Source organism: Podarcis vaucheri, assembly GCF_965113315.1.
Source record: "Podarcis vaucheri genome assembly, chromosome: 13".
In the NCBI taxonomy this organism is placed as follows: Eukaryota; Metazoa; Chordata; class Lepidosauria; order Squamata; family Lacertidae; genus Podarcis; species Podarcis vaucheri.
The window spans coordinates 46,476,160-46,490,181 of NC_138751.1; the positions used below are offsets into that span (position 1 = coordinate 46,476,160).

The window sequence follows — 14,022 nt, forward strand, 5'->3', positions numbered from 1 at the left end:
GTTCCGGAGCCCTGTTTGCATCCTGAGTAAATCGTAACACGTGACTGTGCGCAGGTTGCATTTCGCCGCTTCTGCACCTGACGTCATTTTGAGCGTCTGCGCATGTGGCGAAACCCAGAAGTAACACGCTCAGTTACTTCCAGGTCGCCGTGGAGCGTAACCTGAAAACGCTCAACCCGAAGCATATTTAACTCGAGGTATGACTGTACACTAAACTACATTTGTATCTCAAAAATAGCGAGACTGATTCAATATTACCCAACACTAGTTAGGGTCACTTTCCATTTCTTATGCTTATGCATCTATCCTAGCCTGTCTCTGCTTCCTCCTCTTCAGTACTGCCAAAATTTGCCTTTTCCTAACTATCTACTGGGGCACAACAAAGCACTTTGTTGTGCTTTCCCTAGAAAACACTACCTAGCCAGCCTTCCTTTGGCACTTTCTCCTTTTGATCAGTTCAGCAGGTACACGTGAAACTAACCTCTTTAACTTTCAACTCAGGTCTCCTCTTGCTTTTCACAACAACACTGAGGTCTTAAAGCTTTTCACCTCTCCATTCATGCCCCTGTCTTCCCTTATTGTACTTCCACCCCTCCACTCAGTTAATCTATTTGTTGCTTTGCACCTTCTGGCAAGTTTACTTCCAAAGCCTGGAACAGTTCTCCCACTTCTCTACACATCAAGCTAAGGTCTTTTCTTTGTAAAGCCTTTCCAATACCATCATATTACCTCCTTTTCAAAACCTTTTAATGTGATATTATGACTCGCTGTCAGAACATTTTATCAAACGCTGCCTTCCACTGACTTTTTAGAGGCATTAAATGCTAAAGAATGGTAACAAGGTCACATCTTAGTTCCATGCAATCTGCAGTAAACAGTTGGCCATGTATATTAAATACTAGTCTGAGCATCTTCTCTTTTCGGCAAGAGCACATGGCTGCATTTTGCTTTTAAGCTAGACAATCTTTGCTTTGCATTGTCAGAACACCTGACATATAAATGGAGAGTCCTTAATGGTTCAATGAAAATTGATCCTTTTTACTCAATGTGGTATAGATTTCTCTCCTATGCTAACTCAACTAAACAGCCCACTAAACTCCCTGCTCTACAGACAAGTATGTGGAGAGGTTTTACTGAGAACTAAGTTGGCCCACCTTTTTCTTCTCATATGCAACAACTGAATGTGGCACTGCATTTTCTGTAGTTTACTGGGATTGAATTGGCTATTTTCTGTAGCTTATTGGGGGTTTTACCCTGCCTCTGCCTCTGTATTTTATTTTTCTACTTTTACATGTCTTTTTATTTGCCACATCCATCATTTTTATTGTACAGTCGTACTTTGGTCCTCGAACAGAATCCATTCCGGAAGTCTACTCGACTTCCGAAAATGGACAAAAACCAAGGCGCAGCTTCCGATTAGCTGCAGAAGCTTCCTGCACTCAACTGGAAGCAGTGAAAGCTGCGTCGGACATTCAGCTTCCAAAAACATTTGCAAACCGGAATACTCACTTCTGCGTTTGCGGCATTCGGGAGCCAAAACATTCAAGTTGCAAGGCATTCCAGAACCAAGGTACAACTGTATTCTGTATGTTTATTCCACTAGAGATCTACAGCCACTGTGTCAATATCTTGTTTCATTAATTACAGGAAACCCTTCAAAATACTTATTCAATGGCCTGCTCATCCATTATCAAAGAATATACAGAGGCACTAGTCATATAGTTAATTACATAGTCTGTGTCTCTTATGCATTCAATGATCCCTATTCACAATAGGGATGATACAAGTCCCACCAAACTCAATGCAACTTATATCTGAATAATCACATATAGGAGTGTGTGTTAGACTGCTTGTTTGTCCGCTAGCAGGTGCTAGAATAATGGTTAATTAAGCAATCATATTAGCAGCCCAGTGTCAAAATAATTGTTTTGCAAATCCACCTGTTCAAGTAAACATCTCACAACTGCAGTATGGAATATAAATTAAGGGGTTTTGGTTTGGTTTTGCCAAAAAGTAAATGGGAAGTTAGAAAGTTTATTGGGTGGTGTGTTACAGTATGGTTACAGTGAAGCTGTGCTGGCAATTACATAAATAATGCCGCAAAAACAAGGTAGGTTCCCAGATCCCATTTTCATGTTTGGATTGGATTCCTCTTCACTGTCCAGTAAAAACATTAAAATCAAGAAGAGTAACCTGGTTAGTTATTGGTTTGTGGTGGGCTTTTTTCCAATGCTGGCACTGATGTTGTGAAATATACCGTATTTTTCGCTCTATAACACGCACCGACCATAACACGCATATAGTTTTTAGAGGAGGAAAACAAGAAAAAAATATATTCTAAATGAAACAGTGGATGTATGTTTTTTGTGGTTCATGCTGTGGCCACAGACATGTTATCTGACGGTGAGTTTCGGGTAGCCCAATGCAAAAATCCTGAGGATCCATGTGGATCCATGCTTTGTAACCACATTTTTGCACTACTGCAGCCCCAGGCAACAGTGGGTGCGTGATTTTTTTGGTGCAAGCTGTAGCCATGGACATGCTATGTGATCTGATGGTGAATTTGGGGTGACCCAGTGCAAAAATCCTGAGGATCCATGTGGATCTGTGCTTTGTAACCACGTTTTAAGTGGGGAGGGAAGGAAAAGCACTCAAGGGACAAGGAACACGCATAGGGTGGGTGGAGAAGGATGCTGTTAATAATGCAGAAGAGGGGTATAAGAGGAGAAGGCTCCTCTCCTCTCCCGCTTTGCTCCTTTAAAGCAAGCAGGCTCTCTGTCCCTCTCCTCCCCCCCCCCACTCAGTGGCTCTTCTCCCGCTTTGCTGTTTCAAAGCAAGCCACGGAGGAGGGAAGGAAGGGGAACCATGGATCCTCTGCTCACAACTGCAGCAGATCCCCCCCGCCATCTGTAGGCATTCCCTCCATAACACGCACAGACATTTCCCCTTACTTTCTAGGAGGAAAAAAGTGAGTGTTATGGTGCAAAAAATACGGTATGCCCTGATTAAAAATGAGAGGTCCCATTGTATTGAAAAAAAACTTTTTACCCAGGCATTCCCTTGATCTCTCAACCAGTCCTATTTAAATTGCTATGCTGTTTTAATGTGATTGTTTTACTTCATATTTTAATTGAACTGTTTCACTGTGTATTTTAACAATTTTGCATTTTTATGGTGCATTTTAACAATGTTGCGCAATTGATTTTTACATTTGTAAGCTGCTTATAGGCCTTATAACTATGTAAATAAATAAAGGGTACATTAGGCCAATAAGATCACACAGGGAACTTTAGGGTCAAGTGGGGACGTGAACTTGAGTGTGCCTAGCCCTAGTCCAACATTCTAAATACTATATCAAAGTGGTTCCTACAGTTCAGGTCAAAAGGCAGGCTTATTGTAAGAGGTCTTGCAAAAGTATATCATCAAAATATGTGATGTACCACCGAAGATGCACTATGCCAGGTACTGCATAAATCAGAAGTGGGGAAGTGAAGTAATATATTAGAGACATGCCAAAGGAGTGGCAACACTTAATGCAATCTCAATTATATCAAGTAGGCCCAAGGTTTTCACTGCTGCAGAGATGCAGATCTGTGGTCACAAACCTTGAGTATTAACTAAAAAATATATTCAGTACCATCCTCCTCCACAGAAAACAATTTAGCCTGCCCCAGCACGTGTTGAAAAAGGACCAGCTCTTTTTATACTCCTACAGTGCTGTCAATTGCTCAATGGCTGCAATTCTAGACCCACTTGTTATAAAGGGAGGGCTCAAACAGAATTCCAGTTAAAAAGCGAATTGCTTAATCTGCAATTAGTTATGTATCTAGTATCAAATTTCATGTTATCCCATTCCTGCCACCACTCATGTGTAGCTTTGATTTTTCTGTTACCGACTAAACTGGGGAGCTGTCCAACAGGCCAGAGAGCTTAATGTTTTTAGCAATGTGCTCTTCAATTTCTTCTTCATTCCTTGTTGTCAGTTTGTATTCCTTTTAGCAAAGTTTGTGTTCCTTCTTGTTCTCATTTGAACAAGACTGATATTTTCTGAAAAAATCCTTATTACCTCTAATGGCTCCCTTGAGTTATCTCTCAGGTGGAAGACGAAGATGCCTAACCAGCTACCTTCATGCCTTCCGGAGATGATGTTTTGGTAGAGCACACCAGAAAGCATGGGAGCTGGACTCCCAGTCTCCTGGGAAGATTATTTACCACAGGGTTTTGGGGCGTTTACCGTTGTGTTTGTGCCTTCAAGGCAGTTAGTGTGAGACAAACTAAAGCACCTGCATTTGAAGTTGTTCTCCATGTCTACTCTTGCTCAGATGACCTCAATGAATTGGAACCTGTAATGTACTTTCAGCCAGATTAGCTTTAGATCACAGACAGAGAACAAATTAGATTTCTGAGCTTCTATACTGCAAAAAATCCATTATCTATGAAGTAAAATGCATTTCATCATACACGGTTTTGTCAGTAAAGCAATTTTCTACTATACAAAGGACCTGAATGTTCCCATCAATATACTATTAGAAACTGACATGACCAACTACAGGATTTTGTATTTTTAAAGTGAGTTTCTTTGTATATTATATAATCTTAATAAAACACAGTCATCCTAAGACTGAAACTATGTAAAGAAAAAAAAATGTTTGTTTTTAGGACAAGACTAAGCACTGCTGAGACAAGATCCCTCTATACCAGGGGTTGGCAAGCATGGGTCGGATTACTCCTCTGGAGATCCTGTGGGCTGGACCAGCACAGTGCGTCGCCAGAAATTGCTTCTGCGCGATCCCAGACACTGAAAATCGTGCCTGCGCAGAAGCTATTTTCACCGTCTGGGTATGCGCAGAAGCAATTTCCGGCACCGCGGACATGCACAGATGCACGGGGATTCGCCGAGCGGGTGGCTTGGTTTGGGGGCGTCTCATGCGCCAGTTAAGCGACCCTCATGGGCTGCTTCCGGCCCATGGGCCTTAGGTTGCTGACCTCTGCTCTATACTGTATAATTAATCTTATGCTCCTCTTCCACCCGCCTCCTACATGGCCAACATTAACTTTGCACTCCAATGCAAAAAAAAACATTATTTACAAAAAACCAAGAAACCTAGAACACAAGGTAATATGGCTGAACTGACTTTCTGGGGTGGGGGAAGGAACATTTAAAACAACATCTTGTTAAGACAGTGATGGACACAAATGCTTCTTCGTGCTTTCCTTATAATTGCTGGTCTACAATATTAACTTTCTGACCCATGAAAAGCTATACTCATCCACTCCTCTGTTTCATGTACAGCTACAATTAATGCCTGCACAGAAATCAAAGTATACCTTCCAAGGAAGTTTTGTTTGCTTTCTCTAGTAGGTCATTAGGGAAATATTACATGTAACCTGACAAATGTCATGGATTCATTTTCATGTTTGTGACAATGAACAGATAATGCAGAAATGACTATAAATGAAGGTTTGGCAGTTGTTGAACAGTGTGGAGAGGCAGAATTTTGCAAGGTCTCCAGTAGGTCTGGGAGAAACAGTTCAGCTTTGTGCTGGAATGATGTTGTTCAGGAAATGCTTTTCATGTTTTAAAATCCACACTCCACTTTATATCATTGATAAAAAGGAACTGGTACATACAAGGAAAGCTACTGTGTTGTGTCAAATGTTTATTTTGGTTAACATTTAGAACTCAACATTTCTTCTTCAACAAGGATGCAAACTAACAAAGCTATAAACTAACACGAGTAGAAACACTTCCAGAACTTTTGTAAAAACCGGAAGCCTGCAGACCAATATGCTTGTGCAAGAAAGGAAAACTGAGCAATATTCATTTATTTGTCTTACAAGAATTCTGACACAGAAAAGTCAAGCTTTAAGGCACCTGGGAACCTCCTACAAAATAGACAGATGTAATTTCAAATGAATAAAATCCACAGATACATTAACACTATGCTCCAATTCATGCAAGTTCCCTGTGTTCAATAGGACGTATTCCATGATATAGCAAAGTAGGGACAAGCTTTTATGATGTTATTTGAAGTGTAAATGCTTATGAGATGGGATTTTTATCTTGTGAACTGTCCTGATTATCTTCTGAACCACTCTGAAATCTTCAGATGAAGGGCAGTATATACATTTAATAAATCATCTTCATCATCATCACAAATCCTGTTTAAGTGAGAACCTGAATGACATAAACCAAATAGAGCTAGCAGTACTCAACTATGTCAAACAACTGTCACATCTTTATGCGAAAGTGAATCACATTCATGACAAGCATTATTTCTTTAAAATCATACTGTGCTATTTGTAAACAAGCTGTTGCTCTATAATAGACTAACCTTTATACAGTGGTACCTCCGGTTACGAACTTAATTCATTCCGGAGGTCTGTTCTTATCCTGAAACCATTCTTAACATGAGGCCCGGGCCTCTGGCATGCAACTTCCACTCGCATCCTGGGGCAAAGTTTGCTTCCAGGAGACCTATTTCTGGGTTAGCAGAGCTCGTTACCCGAAGCGTTCACAAGGAAGATGGTTCGTAATGAGAGGTATTATTGTAGACTGTTAAGTTAAAAAGACAGATTGGAAAAGTAGATGAGTAACTGCACAATCCTTAGTATATCTACTCAGAAGTAAATCTCAAGGAACGTATTCTGCAGTCAGTGTGCTTATGATTGTGACCTGAATCTCAACACTGTAGTGGAAAGTTAAATTTCTTTCTTGCAGAAAAAGGAATGCATTTGAGGTGCCGCTGATCCCTTTTATGTAATAAAGAATGACATTCTTAAACCCATGTTTCCAAACTTGGCTTTACCCATGGAAATAAATGCTTCTGACCTTGCAATGTATACTATGTTTTTAAACATTTAAGCCATTACAGAAAGTGCACTAAATTCCAATTTACTGGCAGAAATAGACAATTAAAAATGTAATACTGAAGGACGGTGAGACATTAGAGGAAAACTAAGAAATACTGGAATCTAGCTTTGGATCTTGGAATAATTATAAATCTAAATCAATTATAGGATTAACTGTAAAGCTAATGAAAGTAATTAAAAATCCTGTTTGCTAATTTTTGTGAATATAGCTTAATATCATTTATCTTAATGTTAATGGATTCAACAACTCAGTCTAAAATGGAAGATAGCCAGATCTACTATATATTTTGGAAAGCTGTTTGTCTACTATGCTTTTGGACCTTGTAAGATATCCTTAAAATGGTTTCTGAGATTAAGAAGCAGGTTTTCATCTATGTTTGGCACCATTCTGAATCAAAATGGTGGACTGAAGCTTTCAAACTGCACTGGTTTTAAATTCCACTGATGTTTTCTTTTCTTATAATTTCAAAGCAACACCAAGTATGAGGCTGCAAGTAGTTTATAAAGAAATGATATCATGGAAGTCCCTGAAAATGACTGAAATGTTGAAAGAGGAAACTCAGCTGTTGAAATAAAAAACTGACACCTGTCATAGCTAGACAAGTAACTTTGTCTTTAGGGTTGTTAAAAGGCAAGAAAATACAATTTAGTGCTCAGCTCACTTTACTTCCTGTGATTTAACTATGTTTGTAGGTATTTTTTTCAAGATCTAAAAGTTATTTCTAAATTTCAGCACTGGCAATGCAGTTTGTCTACTTAAGGCTGTAGAAATAAGTTCTGCATACTGAGCGTATTTTCTACATTTCTCTCCAGGCCAATGTTGAATACTTTGGCTGAGAGGCTTCCATCTATTTTATCATGATTTTCTTCACAAATAGTTAAATAAAAAAATTAGGTTGTAGTCTTTTGAACATTAGTCACCTTTGGGGAAAATTAGTTTGGACCTCCTGCTTTCTTTAGTGAAGGTAAGCAAAATGGTTGCCATGGAAATACCTTTTCTATTTCAGCAACTTTATTACTGGAACACTGGTGTGTTTTACTTGCATGAATGAGTACTCCAATCATGTGTTGTATTATTTAAGCTTTTTTATTACTCTTTTTTCCTATGTCTATAGCATTGTCAATGACCAAATAACATTATTGGGTACTCTGTTCGTGGAAGGTGCCTCCCACCAATTTAAGGTGATCCTCTTTCCTTCTTCAACACTATGCAACAGCCCATCAAATTCAGGAGGATACCACAGTCCTCAGGAAATGTTTTGTTAAATTGTTTTTACTAAAGATTTTCTTTATAAGGGGCTAATAGGCTGTTGGAGAGGAGATTGGCCTAAAAAGTCACTTTCTACCATCTTCTTCCAAGCCACCCCCCCCTAAATGGGGTCACTGAACTCTCAATCATATCAATCATTTGGGGTTGAGAAAAGCTAAACTGGGTTTTATTTACTTTTAACTGGAATTCATAATGAAACCAGATTTTTGGCATCTAGGCTTCTTCATAAAGAACTCAGAATGATTATTTGTTTCCTCATTCAACAGCATGCATGAGAAATGATCCAATACAACATTCAATTATAATATATAGATGCCACTTTCTTATTAATAGATATGGTTGTATCCAATGAAGTTATCTTATTAGTGCAAGGACTTACTCTCCTTGCATCCCCTCCAAATTTGCTCTAGAGGGGAATTCCCCCCCCAACAGTGCATGGGTAGAAAAGTCCTGTTGAAATGGTGGAAATCTTTGTACTAACTGAGCAGCTTTGTTGTATACAGCCCACAGTGCAAAAATCCAAAATCTGTCAACATAAAAAATGCATATGGCCTGTCAGAGTTGATTACCCCTTCCATAAACCCAGAAGGTTTTATGTTGGGGTTGTTGTTCTTTAATAAAAAAAAAAACTGAGTAAAAGTATCTCTCTGTTCAAAGGGGGAGCATGAATGGGAGAAAACCGCAGTATTCCAATTATAGAACACAGCCTAACTTCTAACAGTTTCCAACTCCATATTTTGATTCCAATACTTGAGAATAAACTCAATGGTGCTCATTTCTAAGTAAATATACATAGATTCACCTTGTAATATACATCAAGCATGAAGTTACCAGATCACTGTGGCTAGGCCATGGGTAGGCAAACTAAGGCCCAGGGCCCAGATCCGGCCTAATCGCTTTCTAAATCCGGCCTACAGACGGTCCAGGAATCAGTGTGTTTTTACATGAGTAGAATGTGTCCTTTTATTTAAAATGCATCTCTGGGTTGTTCGTGGGGCCTGCCTGGTGTTTCCACATGAGTAGAACGTGTGCTTTTATTTAAAATGCATCTCTGGGTTATTTGTGGGGCATAGGAATTTGTTCATTCTCCCCCCCCCCAAAAAAAAAATAGTCTGCCCCCCAAGGTCTGAGGGACAGTGGACTGGCCCCTGCTGAAAAAGTTTGCTGACCCCTGGGCTAGACTAGCCCAGTCCTGGAACAGGCACAACAGGTGAACCAACTGAAGCCCTTTATCTTCCCATTTGTTGTTTTTTAACACACATACATACTTCAGCTTGCAATTTGATCTGGTTTTCTACTTCTTCTCTACTGTTTCCCCCCTTGCTATAATTTTGTATGCTGTTACATTAGTTTGAAGTTTTGTAAGCTGCCCTGCACTTTATTTTGAAGGGCAGGATATAAATTTAACAACTAACTGAAGTTCTGTTGCACTCTATGGGAAGTAGATTGAACCTTTGGTCTCAATTTAGCAAGGCCTCCCTTGCATCCTTAATTATATATTGTTTTATTTAAGATGATTAACAAAAAGACTAAGTAGCACCTACAAGACCACACAGTTTATGAACTGAACAAAAAGCCCACATCTATGCCCAACTGTTTCCCAAATAAGCAAAATAGTTTGCCTCTTAAATTAAAATATTGCAAAACCACCTAGCAGCTATGAAAATGTAACTACATCCATAACCTAGATCAGGTTTTTGTCTCCAACTATGCAGACACAAAATTTTGCATTAGTTGAATGTTTGCGAGAGGAAAGCCCAACATGCAAGCTCCAAATGATCAAGGCACCAATATAACCAGATGTCATCACAGGAGCTCTGAATGATCTTAATTCAGGTTTTCCATATTGAAGGCATATTCACTGTAGATTTTAAAATCCCTTCAGTTGACGAAAGTACTTGCTTACAGATTTACTCACACACTAAAAAGTATGTTAAGTCCTCTTCATACTGTATTTTAGGTGAGCTTCCACTTTTCTACACACTTCTTATCAGTGAGTGGATCCATTTCTATGCCCAGCTAATAGGCACAGGACCAACACTACATGATTTATTACCTTCAATGTATTTTTCAAGTAGTGGTGGTGTCATCTATAACCTGTGGCTGAATCTGAACAAACACCTTGTATGAAGTAATTTTAGGGCAATGCCAGCTTTGTTGGAAAATGCATGCTTCCTCATATTACAAAGAACTGATTTTCTGAAGGTTCCCTAGATTTTAAAACAGAGAGCATGTGTCACTCTCCCATAGCACATAACTCCCACCAGTTCATTCCTCTTTGGGTTCAGAGTGCATCCCAATTTTGGGTCACTGTAGCATTAGCCAACAGATTCAGTTTGCATATTTTAATATTTTTGGACAGGTAGTATGCAAAACAGCCAAAGCTCAGAATCCAGCTAATTCACACGAACCACAACAAATTACATTATGCCAACCTCTGAGGAGTATCTCACTTAAAAGTATAACACTTCCAGCCTATACATCTACAAAGGAACAAAAATTAATAACTTTTGTGCTATTACCCCCTTTAATCATATACAATTTCACCTAAAATTCAAACAAAGTGGACTAGAGCCTTTGGAGTACTTTTTCAAATACAATCTCCTCTCTCTCATTCACACAAACACATTTAGTGTGTTTCAAACTGTAGCATAGGGAGGTTAATACATACATGATTTTTGCAAGACCAAAATTCAAGTTTCATCCATCCTGCAAGACACCCCAATCTGACTGAAAGTGTTATATGCCTTAGGCAACTCGTTTAACAAAATGAACAGCACATCAGCAACCTCTTCAGAACTCAAGATCTGCTGAGCTACCAACATTTTAAAAGTACTGTCTAGATTTTTCTCAACTTTATTGTTTCATCTCCTTGAAGTTCCTTCTCCTTACAATCAAGTGGTGTGTAGATTTTATGAAACAAATAAAGTGAAATAATGAATAAATAAATAAAACAGCAAAAACATAACAAGACATACTAAGCTACCCGATCCTTGCCAGGACAAACAAAGAAAAGAGAACACCATTATACTTTGCCTGTGATTCGCTCCTCAAAGCATTTCAACAACGCGTGCTTGCAAACCAAATGTTTAGCTAGTTCAAGGATGGAGATCACCTGTTGCTCTCCAGCATCGGGAGAGCCACAGGTCCCGTCCCCCCACTGCTGTTCTGGTGACAGTTTAACCCTGTATCATGTGGCTATTAACACAACCAGACCTCGCCAAATAGCAGCGCTAAATATAAGGTCAGTGCCTCTGGCTATAAGGTTGGCGGTTCGAGCCCACTCAGGGACGGCTGGTGGCAGGATGCCTGCTTTGCAAGGGGGTTGGACTAGATGACCCTCGGGGATCGCTTCCCACTCTACGATTCCCCCCTCCCACCAGGGAAAACCAAACAAACTGTGCCCGTCCTTCTTGCTACTCTGGAGATGATGCTACTCATCTGGAGATGATGGATGGCGGCTAACAGATTGAGGTTGAATCCTGACAAGACAGAAGTACTGTTTTGGGGGGACAGGAGACGGGCGGGTGTGGAGGACTCCCTGGTCCTGAATGGGGTAACTGTGCCCCTGAAGGACCAGGTGTGCAGCCTGGGAGTCATTTTGGACTCACGGCTGTCCATGGAGGTGTGAATCAATTCTGTATCCAGGGCAGCTGCCTACCAACTCCATCTGGTACGCAGGCTGAGACGCTACCTGCCCGCAGACTGTCTCGCCAGAGTGGTGCATGCTCTGGTTATCTCTCGCTTGGACTACTCGAATGCGCTCTACGTGGGGCTACCTTTGAAGGTGACCCGGAAACTACAACTAATCCAGAATGCGGCAGCTAGACTGGTGACTGGGAGCAGCCGCCGAAATCACATAACACCGGTCTTGAAAGACCTACACTGGCTCCCAGTACGTTCCCAAACACAATTCAAAGTGTTGGTGCTGACCTTTAAAGCCCTAAACGGCCTCGGTCCAGTATACCTGAAGGAGCGTCTCCACCCCCATCGTTCTGCCCGGACACTGAGGTCCAGCACCGAGGGACTTCTGGCGGTTCCCTCGCTGCGAGAAGCCAAGTTACAGGGAACCAGGCAGAGGGCCTTCTCAGTAGTGGCACCCTCCCTGTGGAACGCCCTCCCACCAGATGTCAAAGAGAAAAATAATTACCAAACTTTTAGAAGACATCTGAAGGCAGCCCTGTTTAGGGAAGCTTTTAATGTTTAATGGGTTATTGCATTTTGTCGGAAGCCGCCCAGAGTGGCTGGGGAAACCCAGCCAGATGGGCGGGGTATAAATATTATTATTATTATTATTATTATTATTCGAGTTTGACCGACTCCCTCCCACGGTATTACCTCCCCCCGAGCTGCCCTCAACAGGAAAGCGCGCGCACCCTCAGCAAAGTATATTTAACCCCTTACATCCCCCCATCCCTATTAAAGGCAGCCCCCTCCATCAGGGCTTCCTTGACGACTCCCCCCCTCCCCAACGCCGCCCTGACGTCAATACGTCGTCGGCCTGACGCCCGCAGCTCCCCTCACAACGGCCACCGGCCGAGTTCCCTCACCCATCTCGGCGGCCGGTTGGGGAGGGGGCGGGGGAAGCGCCTCTGGGGATGTGGGCGCCGTCAGCCGGTCGCCCCCCGCCGCCCGCTCTTCCTTCGCTCCGTCTTTCCCCTCCGCGCCGCGCCGCTTCCTTTTCCTCCCCTCACAGCAGCCGCCTCCGCCTCCGCCTCCGCCGCCTCATTCCAAGGCTTGGCCCTCAGGTGCCCACTTCGGCCAAGTCCTTCCGAAGGCCGCGGGCGGGCGGACGGGCAGGCAAGGCAGCGGCTCCTCCTCCTCCTCCTCCCGCGCCCGTCTTCCGTCGGTCTGTTCGACTTCTTCCTTCGGCGACGCAAAGACTCCCCTCTCGGCGCGGAGGTTCTGAGGCAAAGCCTCGTAACCGCTCGCGCATGCGCGCTGCCTTGGCTTGAAACACACGCGCGCGCGCGCACTCACAAAACCGCCCACCCCCGAAACGGTTTTTTATCTCCGTGTCCCTCAGAGAAGGCAGGAAGCGCGCGTGCGCATTGGCGGAGTAAGGCGGAGCCTCTGCCGCAACTGTCAATTGTAACGAGAGAAGCGGGCAATAGGAGGAAGATCTCGGCCAATCAGGCTATTTCCTTTGCGCCCCACCCACCTCCTCTTTCACCCTCCCAAACGCACGTGGGCAGTCTGCTCCCAAGTCTCGAAAGGGGCATTTATCCTCGTGAATTCCTACAAGATCAGCCTAGCCAGGATTTTTGTTGGGGGTGGGGAGGGCAGGACTTGGTTGGAGGGGACAGGGCTTTTGTTGGGGGAAGGGCAGAACCGATGTGATTGGTCAATTTCTATTGTTTTACTTGATCTAGGGGGCCCCGCTAAGCCAGTGAAGATCAGTACATATTTGAAGGAGCAGCTCCCTTCACCACCAATAAAATTCATAGTGAGGCCTCCACACCCTATACAAATGCAATCAGTTTGCTGTTTGGTTTGTGCGTTTTTTGGGTTGCCTTGGGCAAGACCCAGCGACGACTAATAATAATAATAATTAATCTATTTGGTACAACTAGTTACCTTGCAATCCTAACCACACCAACTCAGCGTCAGCCCTATTGAATTCAGTAAGTCTTATTCCTAAATAGGTAAACTATTATACATTTCTTCAAAAGCATTTAGCTTTTATAACTCTTGTAGAACAGGTTGTTATTTTAAGATGCATCAGTTAACTGATTTATGGAATGTTTTCATGTTACCAACTTTGCCATCTTTTCAGTGACAGCAAAGCTTCATGCTGGAAGCTGGTGGATATTTCATGTGTGTCTTTTTTATTATTATTACCATTTTTTACCTGTTTTTGTATTGTTTTAATGAACTTC

The 14,022-nt window shown here is 42.0% G+C and overlaps 1 protein-coding gene across 1 annotated transcript in view; it reads right to left on the reverse strand.

The window, feature by feature from the left end:
- The window catches only part of MAP3K3 (mitogen-activated protein kinase kinase kinase 3), a 38,828-nt gene extending 25,625 nt beyond the window's left edge, over positions 1–13,203 (reverse strand). Inside the window, exon 1 of the mRNA XM_082194873.1 lies at positions 12,694–13,203. Coding sequence (XP_082050999.1) covers positions 12,694–12,697 — 4 coding nt within the window. The 5' untranslated portion in view covers positions 12,698–13,203. The remainder of the gene's footprint in view (positions 1–12,693) is intronic.
- Between the last annotated feature and the right edge of the window lie 819 nt (positions 13,204–14,022).